The following is a 20,878-nucleotide window of genomic DNA, read 5'->3' as shown; positions in this document are numbered from 1 at the left end:
GGATTTTGTGGCCTCTCAAGTTTAAACAGCTCATTTTTCAGTTGTCTGTCATCTCAGTGAACATCTTGGTCTACTGGTAACCACCTTACTAATTCAATGAAGGAAATGGAAACCAAGCTGTGCAGCAGTGACAAAGAGGAAGCTTTCAAAAGAGAACCACCATACTGCATGGGAGAAATAGACTTCACAGCTTCTGGGAAGAAACGTGGAAAGGTACAGCCCTGAGAAGTTTTAACCCTTTACACTATTGCTGTTGTTCAGCTGTTACTTCTTGGCATTAAATGAAGAAAGTCTAACAGTGAGGGTCAGTGTGCCACCGTGTGAGGCACCACATCACATTCAAAGTAGGGACCATAACTTCCTGAACATTAATGTTATTTAAAATAAGGCCTGCTAATATACAGAAACCAATCACTTGACTTGCACCGACATGCTACAAGTACAGTTGATCACTTCCTTCTTTAACAAAACCCAAACAAATCAATTATGTGCTCAGCTTCCTTCATTTTGCATAATTTCCTTGGTTTAATCTCTTTCTGCCAAATTAATCCCTATGGATTTCAATGTTTTACACATACTTTGGGGCTGTTTCAAGACTCTCCTTAAAGGTCTCCCTCTCTGTTCTGCTAGTATGCAAAAAAGAATTTACATAGACAGACCCACCTCCTCACTAGTTCCTTGTATACATTAGATGCTAGAGCAGAAGAATTTTGTAGGATTAGAAATCTACCTGAAGATTTTTTTTAATTATAAAGTCTTCAGCACAAAGCTGAAATATTTACAGAACGGGTAGAAGCAACAGATTCACATAACACGTCCTTGGAAAACAGACATGAAATCAGGCAAATATTTCAGCTAGTGCAGCAACAAGAAACACCTAAGAAATTTTTTGGCTTTGCTAGAGTGCCATGGAACTGAAAGCAGTTCAAGAGGAATAGCAGCATTAAAGGAGAGTGCAATTTGTCAGTCTGCAACAGAGAATTAACACAAACTGTCCAAATTTAGTGGATTTATACAGAAGTCTGCTAAATTCATCCCAGTATTTATTTCTGTCAGGTCATGTCCAAATAAATTGCTCAAATTTTCCTTAAATAACCAAGTTGATTTTAAATTTCCCTCTGCATTCAGCATGAACAATACCTCTACTGTATCCTACTGTCTGTCCTATTGTTACTCAGTTGTTTTTGCTTTGTTTATTGAAGTTTATTAAGGTCCCAAATACCATTCATCCTGGAATTATATTCGAAGTTATGCTCAACAAATGGAAACTACCTGCTCCCAATTTGGTCGTCTCTTTAGCAGGGGAAGAAGAAAATTTCCAGGTGAAGCCTTGGCTACGGGACACCTTAAAAAAAGGACTTATAAAGGCAGCTCAAAGCACAGGTTAGTGCTTTAGACTTTAAAGAAAGAATTTATATACCTATTGGAGTCTCACACCTAGCAGCCAGTGATCTTTTAATGTCAATCAGCCTTCTTACATGATTATTTGGGGGAGTTTGAGGCTTTGCTGAATTCAACCTACCACCTGTATTAGAACAGCTTTAAAATGAAAATTATTGTATTAGAAATAGCAAAAGCAAGTTATTTCAAACCATATTACTTTAAGCAACCATTTCTGAAGTGTAAAATTACTGAACAGTGTTTTCCTTCAGATATGATACTAGAAACACAGCATGAGATGGGACCAAGTATGTTGTCCCTCTTTGGTGCCAAAGCAAAATAATTCTTAAGAACACATAGCAATTTGACTTCAGCAAGAGTGAATTCAGGTCAAAAATAATAATTCTTGTTTTCCCCATTCTCACTTTTTAGATATCAGTCAAAATCATGTTACAATTGTTTTTTTGAATATTGTTTTCTTAAAAATCTAAGAGTTGAATGAACTTCATTAGTAAAATAGTGTAAGGTTAGACTCAAGATTAAACAAAAAGACCTTGGTAATATATAACATTAAACAAACCAGCTCACTTTCTCCCTGACTGTTTGCAAAAATTATAAGAGTAGTGAAAAACATTTTAAACCAAAACCAAGACAATTAATGTCTGGGCACATACACAGAAGTGGCTTTCATTTAAGATTACATCTTTTTTTCCTTGTAAAATGCGAAAAAAGAAAAAAAAAACAAACCTGCAAAATTGAGTAAAAATATCTAATAGTTTTACAGTTGATTCAGCTTCACTGGTCCAGATAAGACTGATTCACTTTTTGTAATGAAGCAGCCTAGCACTAAAGCCCTTTTTGGTACTTCTGTACCATACAGATATTCTCTTATCTCCATCTGCCTTCAACATTTAAGACTGGACAGCATCAAGATCTCCAGTTTCTTACACATCTGAAAGAGGTTGGTTAGCTATTTACACAGGGTTCTCCAAATTCTTTGTCACCATAACAATAGTGTTGTAAATTCTGCAGAAGAATTCTGTTGAATTCACTGTCCAGCACACAAAAACAAGAAAATGAGAACACCATTTTAGACAGGTTATAGCCAAGCTCTTCTGCTACCAGTTCTACTACTGGGACTGAGTCCTCAGTTCAAGCCAACAGCTTCCTCTGTCCTGTCCCTTTGATGTTCCTTATGCAGCAAGCAGACCTGCTTTGTGTAGTGATATTTCTGATCAGATTTAGAACAGCAAGTGCCACTAGACCAGACACAGCATTCTTGGTGGCACATTAACATCAGAGTAAAGATGGCAATATTGTATCACATGATATGTGAAGCGTGTTTGCTTGGGCATATAATTTCTCCTTATTTTCCTTTTTAAAGTCTTACATACTTTTTATGTATTTAATTCCAGAAGTTACAGTCCATCAAGACCTGTCTACAGTTTATCTACCTGGAAAAAAAACTTAAATCTATTACTCCAATTAATGCTACTTGACACAACATGTTCAATTTTAAAGAAAGTATCTAACCATTTTTAAAAATTGATTTCAGGTGCCTGGATTTTTACCAGTGCTTTGCGTGTAGGAATAACAAGACACCTAGTGCAAGCAGTCCGAGATCATGCACTGGCCAGTACTTCATCCAAAGCCAGAGCGATTGCCATAGGAATAACTTTACTGAGAAAAATTCAGCACAGAGAAATTCTGGACAACACAAAGGTATTTTTTGCTTATTCTACTCATGAGACAGGACTGTCCAGAAGCAAGCAGCACCTTCACAAAATGTGGAAGTAATAGGCAGAACAACATTGATCTAACTTAAAAACAAAAGTGGAGGTTTAGAGTGTTTGGTGGTTAAAGAGAAATAAAGAGCAAGAAGAGCAGTTAAAAAGATTCTGCGCTCTCCACTCAGTATACTTGGCAGCAATTCTGCAAGTATCCAGTAGGTGACAGCATTACATAAAAGCTCAGCAACCAGAGCAAGGATTAACGACAGGAAAAAATCATGCATCATAAGGCACCTTTAATATTTTTTCCCTTGTCCACTTACCACAAAAGCACTTACTCCAAGCTTCATAAATACTGTAAAAAGTATATTTTCTGCTACGGAATACAAGCCATAAATATTACAAGACCAAATTTTCTTAACTAGTCATTGAACTGGTGTCTAATATGCAAAATCTTGTTCAACACACCAGGCCAGAAATGCTAGCCATGGAGGATTTCATCTAATTATTGGGAACTCTAGGGACTTCACAATTCAGGTGAAAGCAATCTAAGTTCAGGGTGACAAAAAAGCCAAGAACAAACTCACAAATGAAAAACCTCACCCAACAACACATTTGCTGAAAATGTCAAGACAAGTTGATGCTGAATTGACCTGGAGGTGGAGAAAACAAAATTATGGCATGACCTTCTTGTCACTGCTTATACAGTCTGTCCTAAGCAGAATATTATAACAATGAAGTAGGTGTGTAATGACAATGAATGACGGTTCCTCTGTGCTGTTTTACTTCCTTGCAGAAGCTAAGAAACAAATGGCACACACAGCCCTTTAAACTTGCAGCTGGTTCTTCTCTCAGACAGGCTAGTATGTACTAGGCAGCAGCTGGGAGACTGTGAGATCCTATCAGCAATTTATTAATAGTCACTGGGTTTCCCCTTTCTCCATTCTTTTCGCCGAGGACAGCTTCTGTGCTTTAGCTGGTGGGACTCTGTAGCTGGAAGACTTTAACCTATTTGTGAGGCTGAACTAGTCCAGAAGGACCACAGATGAAAGGGTTTGGTTCATTGCAGTCATGAATTTTGTTCAGTTCCTCTGGCAAATGCAAACTATTTCACCTGCTTCCCAGGCTAAGTGGTCAAAATGTACCTGGATCTTTCCCAATCAGCAGCTACAAAGCAAGTGCACCAATCTTTATATTGCATTTTCACCCCTTTATCTAAAGGCCAATTTCTTTGTCAAGGAATATTTCATGTAGTGTTTCTGACATTGTGACTTCTGGCACTGCTTCCACCCAAAGAAATTCTGATTTTAGACAGTAACTTTAAGACAATGGAACTATAGACAGGGATGTTGATCTAAACCCAGTTGTCTTCATAGGTGGCACTAACACAAGCAGCTTGTTTTATAAAATAGAGCTAACAATCCAATCTACCAAGGAGAAGAACAAGCCCTGAAGTCAGCATATCCTTCACATCTCTTCTGTGTTAATGGTATACTTTAAACATTATTGAAAGATCACTTCCATGTTTCTAGAGAATAAACATGAAAATCCCTGAGGGCCTTTGTTAAACAGCTGTTATACCTCCAGGTCCTAATCGAAGGCCAGATCTTTGTCAAGTAGGTTTAATTTTACAAGGCAGCAACATATATGCACACCCTTTGTCAAAACAAAACTTGAAGACAAATTAATAGTCAAGAAGCTTTCCCCAGCAAATGAGAAACAGAGAAGGTAAAAGAAATCTGTGGCACTTGCTGTTTGTAAAGGACATGAAATTTACTGCTTCTTTCCTGGGACAGCTTCTGATGGCACCACTTTTCCCAGAGCTGCTGACAAGGAAAGAAGCCATAAAGAACATGCCTGATTATAGCCTTTTTCATGTTGCTTTGAAGGATACTTCGCTTCTCCAGCAGCACTTAGCAGCTTCATTTCAGAAAGCCACTTAGGGGCATGCTATGCAACGTGTTCAACTCTTCTACCCACAGCATGAAGGAACTTGTCCTGCTGGATTACTTTAAGTTTTTGTGCATTATTAGTGCTGCTATGAGCTCCTGGTGATACGTTTATTTCCTCTCCAACATCAGCCTTAGCCTTGGCTGTGGAGAAGAACCTGTATAACCCAAAGGCTGCAGGAGTCAGAAAAGAAGCATTATAGAAGGAAATGCAGATTTTAAACGATTCCTTTAATTTGGCTTACTTGCAACAGGACAGTAATTATGAAGATGAAAAAGAATAACAACAAGGCATTTACAGCCTGGCTTGCTGTTAGGAATGGTGTATCAAAGTGAACATGCACAGTGGGACAGAAAGATTTATCATGGAAGTAAGAGGAGCTTGAAAATGGTGTGTGTAGCACAATTCTAAGATCATATGTAGCATAATCCTTAGAAGATTTCAACAGAGGTTCTGTTTTACCCAGTGATGTTATGCAAAAATTAGTGAATAAATGATTTCAAGATGTAACACCCCTCACCCAAAATAAAAAAAATAGTAAGATTGCACTTTCCTAATGTCTTCCTGTCACTCACTTTTTTGGGATGCTATTTCCAAAGTGTAACTGTTAGATCTCATGTAACCCTGTCAGTTAAATAAAGCTGCATTTAAATTCATATGATCATACAGCAGGCTAACTTACCTACTGGGCTACTGAAATGAGTAGGTCTGCCCTGTTTATACCAGCTGAGACTTTAGCCCTCAGACACATTACAGCTTCATCCACAGTTGTTGGGTCTCATGCCCCTTTCCATTTGTCCCACAAACATTTCCAAAACCTCGGGATGAATGCCTGTGTTCCAGAGATGATGACCAATGGCTGTATTTTACAGAGCCCAAAAGGCAAGCTTCAGGGAATTTAGCTTTCAGTTCTGTCACCTTTCAGAAGGAACACATTCTCCTTTTCTACCCTTTTCAAGAGTCAAGTGTCTCAAAGATGGTGTGCTGTCTCATGACACACACAACACAAAAATGGAGATAAAGCACATAAAACTATGGACTGTATTTTGCAGGGAACACCAACATCTCTCCTCCTCTCTCTAGAATGAAAGTCTTGTATGCTACCAATCAGATGATAATATCCAAGGCCCATTGTATTCCCTGGACCACAACCATTCCCATTTTATTTTGGTGGATCACATAATGCCAGATGAGCCAGATGCAACTACTAAACTACGTCTCACCTTGGAAAAGCATATTTCAGAGCAGCGTACTGGGTATGGTGGTAAGTAGACTCTATATAGTCATGCTAACTTGAATAATACTGATGTTACAGTTATACTTGTGGGCCTCAGCCTTAACAAAGGCAAAATCAATTCTGAAATTGGACAATCATCTACATAGATAAGATCAAGTAAACACATTTGTCATTATGTAAGAGGCAGAACTAAAGTGACTCCTGAAGTTGAGAAAGCTGCTCTTTCAACCAAAAATCCTGAGAATTAGAAAGTAGCCTCATTGTGCTTGCAAACCAAATCTGACTGAACAAGTCTCAGTGGAACAATTTTCTGTCAGAAAATGCTGATTCATTTGACAAATATTCCACTGGAACATACTAAATTCAGTGGTATCTTATATACACAAAACTCATTGATTTAAGCTCATTTATATTCAAGCTCAGCAAAGCTATGTGTCTTTGCTGAAGTAAAACACTTTAATAAGATCAAGTAGAATTTCCCTATTTCAAAGAATACCGAGAAGTTATTCAGAGGAAATATTTGATATGCTGAATATTCTTTACAATTAAGGACTTCCCACCTTCCCACCATAAAGTCAGAATCCACACCCCCTACCCCTCCTCCAGCTAAATTTTATCTAACTTTACAGTAAATGAAGACTATCTCAAGCCATAAACATCTGGAGAAACCTATAGTCATAGAGGTCACTCTTCAAACTGGAGCATCACCTTATTGAGAAATGGCACTGCCATTCACTAAAACAATTAATTTACTTGCCAATAATGTCCTGGCTATAGCTCAGTTCTACCTTATCTCTGTAGTCATCCCACAACAGATACAAATAGTAAGCGGCAATCTGTACACTGCTCTACAAAGGGACCTACAAAGGGAAACATCAAAAAGTTGTTTGAACCAAATGCCTTTTATCTTCCAACAGAAAGCAGCATTCATCTCATAATGCTGCCATTTTGACTGAGCTCTTTTAGGCCAATCTATAGTCACCTTTGGGTTACAGAGTTCAGCATTTACAGTATAAACCATCTAGAAATAAGTGGGTCCCTGTGTGTGGCTAAGCAGGGACACTGGCATTTCTTTTAAATGTATAAGATTGTTATTTATAATCACCACATTAGACTGCGCTGAATGAAATTATAAACTGTTTAAGCAGAGTAATAAGAGTTGATAGGAAACACGTACTCTGTATCTGACTCATCTCACCCTAGCTGGTCCACATAGTCAGCCTCTTCAATTTCTTAAATCCTCGTTTTATCAGGCTTTTCTCCCAGATTTCACTACACCTTGCTGCACATGCAAGGCACATGCATTACATCTGAGACAAACTGACAGCTTTTTACTTCTAAATATATCTTAATAATGGTGGCTGCCTTTCTGAAGACGTAATCTTATCTTGCACCCTAATGCAGCTCCATTATTCCACTACTGATCACCTTGCGGTAAATAAAGAAGTCAACAGTGCTATGACACACAGAAGTGCCAGTATCTCTATTTTGCAGCTGAAGTGTACTGAGTTGAGAACCGAATGGACTGCTTGCCAGGAGTCATGTGAGACATCCAAGGCAAAGAAGGTGCCTTTGTCCTGAATCTTAGACTAGGACTTGATCTGCTAAGTCGCAGTGTTATTTATTTTCTTCCTTTACTACTTGCTTCTGCAGTTGCCTGCCTTCTGTAGGCTCATGTTCTGGTAGGTACCAGAACAGCACATTAAAGGGAAATACTTTCAAAGGGTCAGCAAAACCACAATAGATTTGTGAAGGTTGTTAACCTTTTAAAAATTAAACCATCTCTTTTACAGGAACAGGTAGTATTGAGATTCCTGTGCTTTGCTTACTGGTAAATGGAGGACCAGGCACACTTGAGGTAAGTAGCTGTTTGTAAGTTTAGAAAAATAAATAAATTTGTGCTAATTAATAGGAAATTTTGCTGGATGACAAACACATGTACTGGCACTTTCCATAAAGTCAAAATTCAAATCTATACACCATTGAGAACTGAGTTCTGTTACTATTAAATTTGCCAGCATTTGTTTGGGAGAAACACTTCTTTTCAAATAGGCACCAGCTGACCATTAAAGCTTCTATTGCCAGCTTTTACAGTAAAAATAAGAAATCCAAAACCAAAACAAACCCACAGAAGCCATCTCCAGATTTAGTGAGAGAGAAACACTGTGCTATTACTCAAGATCACCTACAAAAAAAAAGATTAATCAGTCACTGCTGTCCAGCAACAGTGAGACCACTGTCACAGAGCACAGACAAAGTACAAGACCACATTTGCCAGATATGCCATTTAAAACTAGAGTGTCCTAGTTCCACTGAACAAAAGTACATTGCAGGATAGAAGACTCAAGTGATACCTGTTAACAATTCCATACCTTCTCCAGTGAAGGATCAGTTCTGATTTTTTTTTCCCCGAGTAGTTCTACAACAAAAGGAACCTATTAACTAGGAAATACTCTTCAATTTCTATTTCATTCTTACTGGTATTTTATTTTACTACTTTGTAGCAGCTTGTATGTCCATATGGCTTTTTTTAGATGATACTCTCACATGAAGAGGAATACAGTACTTTCAGAGAGACATTTAACCATAATTTAAACTTTCCAAATGATGAGACTCTGCCACGCAAGCTGGTAACCTCTTTCAGAATGGCTGATTTCTGCTGATGTTTCCTAGTTTCAGTTTCCAGTCCTCTATCTTGTCAGATCTTTGCCAACTTGACTAAAACATACACTGGTATTAGGAATCTCACTGTTTACATCAGGATTATGTTACCTCTTGAGCTTTTCTTCTAAGAAGCTAAATACAGCAGTGTTTTCTGTATCTTCTTTTCCAAGTTGTGAAGAACAGTGAAAGTGACTTGGAAACCAAAGGTGACTGGCTGGAGCTGCCCAAAATTTACACATGCTGGGAATAGATAGCCGATTGCACTTTTTTAGGATATCAATTTCTTAAATAGAAATTGGATAATACACATCAAGGACTACAACAGTTGTTAAAAACAAAACACTAGAAAAAGAAACCCTATACAACAAGAAAGTCAATAATTAGATTCTTCAACTCTCATTAGCTTCTTGCATAATTCTGGAGTAAAAAATACTCCAGAGTTATGAAATTGGCAGCAATATTCATTGTAGCAATTATGATACCATGGCCTCTGCTTCCCTCTCTGCAACCTGCCTGACTCATTCTAATTGCACAAGGGATAGAGTTATCAGCCTCTAACTCTTGTAGCTGCTGTGCTTCTGTGCTTTTTTTCCTGTGGCCCAGTGTTGTATTCACACAGGCAAATTCCCAATTTCTAGAATGTATAACAAGGTTAAGCAGTCAGAAGAGCCTTCTGGAGAATTTCTGTATAGTGCTCTTCTTGTACTTGACTATGCTGAAACACAAACTGTAGGGGAGAGGGAGGAAGGGAAGAAGTCAGGGATAAGGAAGTTTTATGTAGTATTTGTCCAAATCAGGTTGTTTAGCTACTCAGCAGATGTGTCACAAAAGCAGTATAGCCATGGACGACCTGCTACAGGGTCAGAAAACTCCTGAAAGCTTACGGGAGTCTGGAGTGATGCCATAGTGAACTTGGTTTAGGTATGCATTTATTCTTAGTGTGCAAGAAATCCTTATTTTTAATAACATTTTCTTTCCATATATGAATTCTAAAAATGTACTTTTTAAACTACAGAGAATGTGCAGCAGTCTGGAAAATTCTGCTCCCTGGCTTATCTTAGCTGGATCTGGAGGTACAGCTGACATCTTAGCTGCATTCATGAATGACACGCAGCTTGTCATGCCAAAAGCTGTTGAAAAGCAATTTAAGGAGAAATTCCCTTCAAAAAGCTTCCTGTGGAAGGACATCCTCCAATGGACAGCAACAGTGAGCTCATACATTTGATAATTATGTGCATCATTTTCACAAGTTCTCTCCAACCATTTCTAGGTTCACTAGTCCATTCAGCACAGGTTTGACAATTAGCTGCCCAGAAGTTTGGAGGACTCCAGTGCTTTGACACTAGTGTCACAGAATACCTCTCTAACATTAAAAGCAAGTGCTCAGTTGATTGTACAAACTACTTTGTCCTAATGATTCAGCTGAAAACTTAGGGCTCTGTCCTTCCTTAGTTGTTTCCTCAAGTCATAGCTAGCACCAAGGAACCCCACAGTCCTGGAGGAAATGAAGCATTATTTATACTCCACAGCTGTGGAGCTTGTGCAGCTGTAACAGAAGAGACCCAATTCATGATTTACAGCTGTTAAATGGAAACTTAATTGTAGATAAGCACTAATAGATTAAAAAGAATGAAGTGTATTTAGAAATTATTCCATCTATTGGCAGTTATGCATGTTCTTAAAAAATAGAAAGAACACCCAGATTCACAGATTTTTCTTAACTCTGTCTTGAGGCACACTTGCTAGACTTGAACCAGCAAGTGTTTAGGAAACAATAAAGCCCAACACTACCACCACTGAGATTGTCTGTATGTGAAAATTATAGAGCTCTCTGTGTCTCTGAGATAAACCAAGTCCACTTCACCTGATCCACTACTTATTCTTTGCAATGCCTGCCATAAACCTGAACTCTAGAAGCTGTACATATTAATTCCATTAGGGAGCACTTTCCCAAATCACTAACAGAAGAGAATGGAAGGGCATCTAGAAGCAATATTGCCAGATACTCACAAAGTCTCAGTGCAGCTGCACTGCGAGAAAGAAAACTCAATAAATAGAGAAGCAGAAGAGTACTCTATATATCAATATTTGATGACTTTTACTCAAAGAAGATTTGGAGACTATGCTTTTAAATAAACAACTCTGAAAGCAAAACTTAAATGTCAAAGCAGGAAAAGGTAAAAAAAAAAGTAGTGGTAGGCTGGCCACAGGATGACTATGAGTCAAATAAGAATGTGAGTTAAGGAAGGATCTTTTAATTAAGGAACTGCTCTGGTTCTCAGTATATCCAAGTTTGGTTCCTCCTATCCTGCTAGGTGATCTTGGAAAAGTCAATAATTTCCTCCTTGCCCCGGGAATTATTTATAAATGGGAAACTAATAATGCTTGTCTTCTTGCCAAACCTCAGCATTACAATTAGAATCTAAGTTTTTGTGAAATACTGTATGGGCTTTTAGGCATTAATATACAGCAGTAGGACAACGCATAAAAGTATTTTTTTCATCTCCCAATAGATTCAGAACATTATTTCATACCAACATCTTTTAACTTTGCACAACTTTGAGCAAGATGGTTCAGAAGAACTAGACACAGTCATTTTAAAAGCTTTAGTAAAAGGTAAGAAAAATAGGTACAGCAGAGTGTAATACTTGTCTTTTTCTATACCATAAATGTTTTTCATGTCTGGAGCAAGTTCAGTTGGCTGTCGTATCAGAATTAACTTCTGATGCAGAGTTCTTCTGTTTGCTTATTGACAGATTAATTGGGATGGTTACATAGTGGTTACCATAGCTCTTTGTAAGCTTGCTTTAAAACAGTGCTCACATTTTAATCTTATGCTATTGTATAGCACTATTTTAACTGCTCCTTTATTTCACTACTTGCATCTCTTAGTAGTAGAGGTTCTGGAAAAGATGAACCACTGAAACACCCCCCACAAAGAAAAAGCCCACCAAAACCCCATCAAAACCCCTCCCCAACCTCCCCCTCAAAAAAAAACCCCAAAACCTACAACCTCCCCTACCCCACCCCACCCTCCTCCAAAAAAAATAATAAATGCAAATATACCTTAGTGACCTTAGTTCCAGAAACAATCCATTTCCCCTAAATTTAAGTGGGGGAGAGGGAGGAACCAATGGTGACATTCTATTCCAAATGTGCTAATTGAAACAAGACAAAACCAATAGCCAGTCCTGTTCCCACACTTTCTGCAGGTTCTGCAGGCCTGGATCGCTCTTAAAATCCTAAAAACATTTAGTGTTTTAATAGAGAACTAATCTAGCAAAAATTAATATTTTTAATGTTAATATTTCTTAAGCTGGGGGGAGTGCTGTGAAGAGTTCCTGTTTAGGCAACCATAGCTGAAGGAGAGCTTGTATTGCTAATCAAATTAACAATGCTATATTAAATTAAACAGAACAGCTGTAAAGTACTGAGCTTATTTGCATTTTCTGTTTTTGCCAGCCTGTAAAAGTCACAGTCAGGAGCCTCAGGAGTACCTGGATGAATTGAAGCTGGCAGTGGCCTGGAATAGAGTGGACATTGCTAAAAGTGAAATATTCAGTGGTGATGTAGAGTGGAAGGTACCAGATTTTATTTTCTTAGAGGACAAACAGTGTATGATCCAATGTGTACAGGACACAAACATCCTGATAGAAAGCTTCAGGTTTTAACACTACCTGCATTCTCCATGGAAAGATTCAGCAGTGGTAATATGCTTTCTTAGGCTGTTTGTCTTTCTGGTCCTTTATATGAAAATGGCTAAAAACAGAGAAATAATTCAGTGGACATGGTCCCTTTCTTGAATACTTTGGGGGCAAGAATCTCCCTCCCCCCTCTTCCGTACAAATGCTTAAATCAAACAAGCCTGAGCTTGCAAAGTAAAAGCAACATGCAGATATTACTGTTAGAAGGTGGTAGGAAGAACATCACTGTTTCCAGCTGCTGTGTAAATACCCAGAGCAGTTAACACCTAAGATCACCACAGCTCCCACACCTAAAACCACCACAGCTTTCACACCTAAGACCACCACAGCTCTCACACCTAAGACCACCACAGCTCTCACACCTAAGATCACCACAGCTCTCACACCTAAGATCACCACAGCTCTCACACCTAAGATCACCACAGCTCTCACAGCATGCTGTTTGTGTTCAAGTTTTAACATTAATGCTTACGCAGACATTTTGTCACAGAGAAATGAAGAGATTTTTACCTCTCTTCTTCTATCCACTGCTGACCTCGGGGAAGACAACATGTACATGTCCTCATGTTGAATCTTACCTCCCTCCTCATCCATGCGTAATTATCCAAAACAACCTTTTTTATTTTTTCCTCTTCCTCAATCTAGTCCTGTGACCTGGAAGAAGTAATGATGGATGCTCTGGTCAATGACAAACCAGAATTTGTAAAATTATTTATTGACAATGGGGCTAACATATCCGAATTCCTGACATATAGTCGTCTGCAGAGGCTCTACTGTTCCGTTTCTCAGAAATGTCTCCTCTATGAACTTCTCCTGAAGAAACATGAAGAAAGCAAGCTGACCTTGACAGGCCTCACTGGCCAACATCATAAGGAGCAGAAGGATAACTGCCCACTCTTCACTCTCAATGAGGTCTCTAGAGTTCTCAAGGATTTTCTCCATGATGCATGCAAAGGTTTCTATCAAGACCCCAGATATGGAGGCAAGAAGAAATCAGTAAGTTACAACTTTCTCTCATAGGCCTGATCCCCTGCAATTAGAACTTGCAAAGTTTTAGCTAGGTCAGGCCTTTGTGGGTAGAGAAGGAAAGGGAAGATGAGACAAGCAGGCGCTTCAGTTTCTCATTCCTTTTTCATCTCGTTATTATTACAGCTAAAATGGTATGATCTTTTTCTTTTCAAAATTTAAAAGGAAAAGAAAGTAATCTATAAGGTTGTGATTCCTCTTTCTTCCCCTTTGCAAGTGGGGTTTTATGCAAGGTTTTTCTGTACCTTGAACTAGTGCTGGGATACAGCCTCTGTTTCAGCATCTGCAGAGGCACCTGTATCTCACACTCTTCTAGTGCAGCTTCCACAGACTGTTCATCATTCTAACACCTTGTGTGTGGAGAATTTTGTTGATCTTACAAGCCCCATGTACATAAGAACAGTTTCAATGAAAGATATATGGGGAATACAAAAAGACAGTTACATTTACTAAGAAGTAATTGGACAAAAATAGCAGTCTGCATTTCTCATACAGAACCTCAAGCAGACGTATTTGAAAGACAGCATTTTCTAGGAAAAAGACAAGAAGCAATAGACTATGCAGTACATGATATTTGCCTTTAGATTATTATGGCTTCGTTATTGAGTAACATAACACGTAGCCAAAAATAAGAACAATTGTGTGAAGTGGCCCTGGCAAGCACTCTGATTAGCACCCTGGCCAATGTATGACAAGGATAACATGTGGTGGATACCACTGTAGAAAGGGATGGTGCACTGTCCACAACTGTGCAGCAGTCTTACCGTTTTTGCATTTTGACAGTGTACTTAACATTGAAACTGTTAAGCACCAAAGTTTTTGCAAGATCATTGGAAATCAGTTCAGGCAAATGATTTAAAAGCAGAAACATGTAGAGAAATCCCATTAAGACCAGAGTTCTAAACAAACTGAACAATTAAACCCTTGGGTATTTGCTGAGTTCCAGTTTAATCTTAAAACTGGTTAAATTAAAAAATAAGTTAAAAAAATTCTTACTCAAGAGCTTCACTCACTTTTGCTTTGATAAAGCCTAGCTAAATTAATGACAAAAGCTAACTTTGAATCTAGTCAGGATTTCTTTGTTCAGGATTTGGAGCAATACCTTTGAAGTCATTAAGCAGACTCACAAATTTTACAGGAATAAATGTTGCTCCCAAAATCTCACTGACCTGTGTGACTTGGGCAATAAGTGAGCTAAATCCAAGTGCTATAAATAAGGCCCAATTCAGATACTAGATCACCCTGCCTACTAGCTGTTTTAGTTTTAAAGCTTCTTTCAATGGTTGCCACTAGTGGCTCAATCCTGTTACCACTGACAGCAGAAAGGAACTAGTGGTTACAAAGACTCATGTGACTTTTGGGATATCTTTGACTCCTGCAAGGATTTCAATACAATTTATTTGATTAAACAGCTCACTACAAACTGAAGGTTTCTAAAAAATCAAAAAACAGAAAACCAAAAAAATCCAACAAAACAAACAAAAAACCCAACAAAAACAAAAACCAACAAAAGCCACCAACAAACAAAACCCAAACCAAGCCACCAACACCCCCCAAAAATGCCATTAAAATAAACTATGTGATTCTGTTAAAATTTAAGCAATGAAGAAATATATCCTCACAAAAACTTTTCGTAAAAAAAAAAAATCTACTTCAGCTGCTTCTAATTTACACAATGGATGTAAAGGCAGGTTTTAAATACACTTAAATCTCGGAACTTGACCTCAGCTGCCACACTTCCTCTGGAGAGTTTTTTCATCAAATGCTAAAGGAATAAGCAGTGCTCTACTTAAAGTACTCCCCACATGAGGGAGAGGCTTCTCAAAGGAAGGACTAAAAAGAGGGTATTGACGTACGCTATTCTTGTCCTGTATAGGACCTTGCCGAGGTTTATTTCTGTTGAAATAAAATGCCTTTTGTTCCCTTTTCTCTGAAACCATGTCCTCTGTGGCAGCTGAGCAGAATCCAACAGACCTGAAGGCAGTCTCAGATTGGTTAATCGCAGGTTTGTTTTGTATGATATTACACACCAGCAGTGAAACCCTGGCCTTAATAAAGTCAACTAGAGCTTTACCATCAACTTCAATAGGGTTGTGGTTTCATCTAGAATGTTCTCACACATATTGAGTTATATTGGGGACACAAGGGTCCTTTGATTCAATACAGAATGAACTAATTACCTCTCAGTCCTACAGAAAAGAAAAATCAAAAGAATATGGAGTAGCTGGCAAGGCTAAGAGCAGCTTAGATCATGTCATTTGCATGGAATAAGACTGCAAAGCAGGTTTTAACTTCTATAAACCATATTTCAGGATAAAATGAATACAAAGCCATTACCTGAGCACTTGGATATGAACCAGAAGACTGAAAATCCTTGGAGAGATTTGTTTGTCTGGGCAGTACTTCAAAACCGGCACAAGATGGCAAACTATTTCTGGGCTATGGTAAGCTTTGAGCTGTAGCTGCTTCAGGTGAAATGTCGGTATATTTCAAGTATATGAGAAGTTTTCTGCTCAGCCTTACAGCTCACACAACAGACAGGTTTGTTTCTAAACTATGAAATTATGTGGCATTTATAGGGCTTTTCATCTCCATGTGGTTCAGCAGAGGCCGGAGGGTCTGACAAAGAAGGCAAAGCAACAGCAGGTGTAAATAAGCACAGCCTGAAACACTGCTAATTTACTTCAGCTGCAGAGCTGACCCTCGTCTTCCTTGCAGCAGATGACTCACCACTTTCAGTCTCAGGTTTTGTTCCTTCTACAATAGGTCAATTGTTTGGGTCCTTGTGATCCAGAGGGAAGACAGCTCAATCAAGCATCTTTAGCTTACGTGCTGTACGCACAGGGAACAACAGCATCACACTCTCAAAGGCTGAGCTTCAGGCTGGCATAATTGGCTCCTGTTTTACAATCCTTCACAACCAAGGCCCTGTCTCATGCATCTGGATTGCATCCCCAGAGTCAAACACAGTTATCAGACTCCGTCCCTGAGCTTCCAGACAGCTGCAGCTGGCACAGGGCAGGAGGTCATGGGGAAGGACAAACTACATACAGCTCTTCAGCCAGTGAGTGTGTGTGCACATAGACACATCTGCACCTTGCAGGGCTTTGTACTTGTGGAGCTCTGTTACCAGAAGTCACATTTTTCTGCTGTGTGCCACTGCCAGCCTTTCCCATATATCCTTATGGAGCTTCTCAGCAAGGTAGCTGTGAGACTGTTTTGCTCTATTTCCACAATGCATTCTTCTCCTTTCAGTCTTTGAACTGAAAGAAGTATGCCCAAATCAGACTCTTCCAAGATCAATTAACCCCTGAAGTCTCCAGCTTTATGGGCACAAGAACTACCAATACATGGTTTACAATTCTAAAATACACTGAAACTGTTGTTTTGATCAGCATTTTGGACTTTCAAGTCTGTATTTGAGGGAAGATTCTTCGAAGGGAGACATGCATGATTTTTTTGTTGTTGTTATTAGGTGTGTTCCTTAGAGAAGTTTTCCTCTTCCCAATTCAGAAATGCCCTCCCGTGGATGGTAACAGCAGTACCCTTTTCAATTCTACAGGGTCAGGAAGGTGTAGCTTCAGCTTTGGCAGCCTGCAAGATCCTTAAAGAGATGTCCCGTCTGGAGACAGAGACCGAAGTAGAACGTGTAATGAAAGAGGCCAAGTATGAGCAGCTCGCTGTTGGTAAGTAACGGCCCCTTTGTAACTGCATCTAAAATTTAAGAAGTAACTACCATTGAAAGGCAAGCAAATGAAAAAGATACTCTCAGTTGTAAAAGGTCAACTGTCATGAAAAATTTAAGAGCCTTGTAGCACAGGCAGTCCCAAACATTCAAATACCATATAAGTAGGACTTAAAAAACAATCATTTTACGAAAATCAGCAATCCAAGACTGGTTCCTGGGATGCATGGAAGAAATTACTCTTCTGCCGCATGTTGGTTTTAAGTGTCTGAATTTACAAGACGCATTACAGCGATGGGCAAGACAATAACCAAAACGCTTCCAGCCTCACAGCAGCCTGGTTTTCCTGCAATATCAAGCTTGCTCTCTAAGGGCCACTAGAGCAACAAATTTTAAGGTCTGTCTTTGTTGCTAAAAATAATTCAACATTACTTCATCGAGAAGAGGTCTAACTGCACAGCAAAACTCCAGCGAGGCTCAGACTGGTTTCTCAGCAGGCAAACCTCCCCTCCCTACAAAAGTAAGCATTCAGGAATTGCAGATGTCTGAATGTCAAGCCCTCTCACCTTTATCTGGTTTTATAACAGATGTCTGCACACAAGCTTCTCTGCTGGTCTGATTGCAATCCAATCCTTACCTGAAGGTAGCACTGCTGTGAACAGAGGGTTTTAAAGTACGCCACACATGGAAGCACAGAGGCTTTCTTTCCCCTTAGAGCTAGTACATCAAGCAGCTGAAGGCTAATGTAGATATTGCTACATTATTTATACACAGATCACATTTTCTCCTCTTCTCAGAGGGCCTTTATTATTTACAAAAAATAAAAGGCAGATTCTCATATAATCACAAGGCTCAAGTCATTTAGTCATAGGATTACACGGCCTAATCCAATACACAGAAGTCTGCTCCTTGGCTTTGGTAAGTATTAGATCAGATGCTCATTTAATTTCCTGCCTGTATGACAGGTCGATACTACATAAAATGAGCATTCTTTTAAAATTATAAATACCACATCAGCTGCAACAGAAGTCTGTATATCAGCTTATTTTACATGAACTTGATCCTTTCCCCAGCCCTCACAGTGTGTAGGTGAGGCCAACAAGGTACAAGCTATCCTAGGTAAAGTACTGAGACAAGTGAATCAGCAGAATGAAACCAACACAAGAAGTCAGATCTTATCTAATGAGGAAACCTTGACTTTCTGGACTGTTTATCTTCATTTCTGAGCTCCAAGACCACCTTCTCTGGAAACAACTATACCACAATATTCTACCAAGTCCAGTATTGTTTTATGTCAGATAGCTATGTCTTAAACCCAAGGATTTTTTGGCTACTAGCCAAAGATGAGCTGTTCTTTTTGTTTAGTCTGTTCAGGAGACTGAGGGCAACGTGGCAACTCATCCTTCAAAGTGTAAGAGGATCACCCAAGGGATACAGTTTTGCTTGATATTGCCTAAAGCTCCACGTGAGGCAGCTACAGATGAGGGACTATAACAAATACTGTCATGCTGCCAAGAATTTCTTGTGAAAGAAAAATTTCTTCTCATCTCAAACAACAATAGGGAAAAAAACACCCACCCCCCCAAACCCAAACCTGATAGAGGCCCCAGGCTGAGAAGGAAGCAGATAAAAAGAGGTGGTAGATTTACTCCATACCTTTCTGCAAATAGTGGGAATTTTAAAATTACAGTGATTTTTTTCCACCAAGGCAAATGTATTTCATCTGTACACACAAGCATAAAACCATAGGGACTTACTCTTGTGTCCAGCATCATTCCTCTCTCCCTCCCACCTCCTCTTATCTGTCTCAGGCTCTTTTCAACTATTTCAGCCTGGCAGAAGTCTCTGGTGCAGCAAGAACATCTGGCAGTGCCCAGGCTTTGCGGCCACCATGCTGCACCCTACACACATCTTGCCTTTTTTTTTTTTTTTAATTACAAGATCTGCTTGTTTATGTTTCCTTCATTTGACAGAACTGTTTAGTGAATGCTACCACAACAGTGAGGAGAGAGCATTTGCTCTGTTGGTGAGAAAAAATCAGTACTGGAACAGAATCACCTGCCTTCAACTGGCTACAGAAGCAGATGCAAAGTCTTTCTTTGCACATGATGGTGTTCAGGTAAGTTTTACAGCCCCTCCTCTCCCCATCTTTATCCCCTGGGCTTTTAAGCATGATGTTAGATACAGAAAAGGGTAGAACAGCAACTGAACAACCCCATGAAATGCATTCCCTGAAGAGATATTCTTCAGAAAGGGGGCTCTTCCCTCTCCCTGTCATCATACGAAGAGTATGTTATACTGCATCCTTGACAAAGCAACACAGTTCCTCCTTTCCCCTCCCTTTCATCCAAATGGCCCACAGACCAGTGCACTGAGAAGGTTTAGCCTTTGTTCCATCCTGTGGTTTTTATTCCTTGCTCATAGAGAAGCATCAGGAAAGCACTTTAAATATGCCTGAGGCATAATGAAGCTGCTCCAAGAGGTAACTCTTTGTTCAGATTCAAGGAAGAGCTCACTGATAAAAGTTAAATTACTGTTTAGCTTTGCCCTCACAAGCCGACTTCTCTCCACAAAGCTAAATTAAGACTGATGGTACTTTTAGCTCCCAGTGTCTGACTTGCACTTTTATATTACTACAGATTTTGCTTAATTCCACTTGACTTTCTGTTCTTTTCACTATCCTCTTCGTAACTTTCTGCATGCTTAACAACATCTGCAGAAGGAAACACAGTGCACCTGTTTGCTCTAAAGATCTGCCTGCTCTTAAGGTATCCAGAGCATCCACTGTCTTAGGAGCCACAGAACATAGGTGCACTTCACCTGCATGTGTGTTTTGTTATGTTAAAGCCACCTCTTGTTTTGTTGACTTTCAGGCCTTCCTGACAAAAATATGGTGGGGAGACATGTCTACAAACACACAAATCCTGAAGTTAATCTGTGGATTCCATTGTCCTTTCCTAATCTTCACAAACTTAATAGCATTCAGGTACAAACATAACTATTTGGATGCAAGAGAGAAGGGATGAAAAATAAGGCATAAAAACCATCCAGACTCAACATTTCTCACCTAGTGATAAAAACAGTAAAATCACTTCAGACCGTCAACTGGAGGGCTGCACCGTTATTGACCTAATCAGTTTTCTATTGGGTTGAGCGATTTGTATTAGTGCCTATTCTAATACTTAAAGGATCAATGAAATGGCTTCACATAGATCATTTCTATTTTGCACAATCCACAGACAAGCCTGTTGGAATTCTGTCAGCTCCAGATTCTACAAAGTAATATGTAAACTCTCTCCAGCTATAGCACCATCTCTTTCTAGATTTGGAGATACCCACTTTAAATCTTACCTATTTAAACAGCAATCCTGAAGCAGCATTATCAGCCACAAGCCTTGATAAGCATGACTCAAGCTTAACAAAACCAACAGAACTGACTTGAAATCAATACAGATTTTCAAATTCAATGTCTTATGAGATCTCTTTGTTAATCTTTGACAGG

At 39.1% G+C, this 20,878-nt stretch overlaps 1 protein-coding gene and 1 long non-coding RNA gene across 6 annotated transcripts in view; one reads left to right on the top strand and one right to left on the bottom strand.

Annotated features, from left to right (window-relative positions):
- Positions 1 to 16,296, bottom strand: part of LOC136016108 (uncharacterized) — a 31,179-nt gene extending 14,883 nt beyond the window's left edge. For both annotated transcript variants that reach the window (XR_010613497.1, XR_010613498.1), the window contains exons 1-3: positions 16,029 to 16,296; positions 13,244 to 13,319; positions 12,639 to 12,720 (exon numbers count right to left, since the gene is read on the bottom strand). This is a non-coding gene — a long non-coding RNA (uncharacterized LOC136016108). The remainder of the gene's footprint in view (positions 1 to 12,638; positions 12,721 to 13,243; positions 13,320 to 16,028) is intronic.
- TRPM5 (transient receptor potential cation channel subfamily M member 5) overlaps positions 97 to 20,878 on the top strand; it is a 40,531-nt gene continuing 19,749 nt past the window's right edge. For 3 of the 4 annotated variants that reach the window (XR_010613496.1, XM_065682776.1, XM_065682777.1), the window contains exons 1-13: positions 107 to 213; positions 1,203 to 1,383; positions 2,936 to 3,102; positions 6,144 to 6,324; positions 8,091 to 8,155; positions 9,977 to 10,168; positions 11,475 to 11,577; positions 12,424 to 12,542; positions 13,311 to 13,661; positions 16,004 to 16,135; positions 17,254 to 17,377; positions 19,350 to 19,495; positions 20,250 to 20,362. Coding sequence is in view for 3 of the 4 variants with exons in the window: in XM_065682776.1 (XP_065538848.1) it covers positions 169 to 213; positions 1,203 to 1,383; positions 2,936 to 3,102; positions 6,144 to 6,324; positions 8,091 to 8,155; positions 9,977 to 10,168; positions 11,475 to 11,577; positions 12,424 to 12,542; positions 13,311 to 13,661; positions 16,004 to 16,135; positions 17,254 to 17,377; positions 19,350 to 19,495; positions 20,250 to 20,362 (1,919 nt within the window). In the remaining variant the exon portion in view is untranslated. Of the gene's footprint in view, positions 214 to 1,202; positions 1,384 to 2,935; positions 3,103 to 6,143; positions 6,325 to 8,090; positions 8,156 to 9,976; positions 10,169 to 11,474; positions 11,578 to 12,423; positions 12,543 to 13,310; positions 13,662 to 16,003; positions 16,136 to 17,253; positions 17,378 to 19,349; positions 19,496 to 20,249; positions 20,363 to 20,878 lie in introns of all 4 variants that reach the window. The other variant, XM_065682775.1, reaches the window with a different exon arrangement.

Source organism: Lathamus discolor, chromosome 6, assembly GCF_037157495.1.
Source record: "Lathamus discolor isolate bLatDis1 chromosome 6, bLatDis1.hap1, whole genome shotgun sequence".
Classification (NCBI taxonomy): Eukaryota; Metazoa; Chordata; class Aves; order Psittaciformes; family Psittacidae; genus Lathamus; species Lathamus discolor.
Note: the sequence above shows the minus strand (reverse complement) of the source record. Positions and strands in the feature narration are given on the sequence as shown.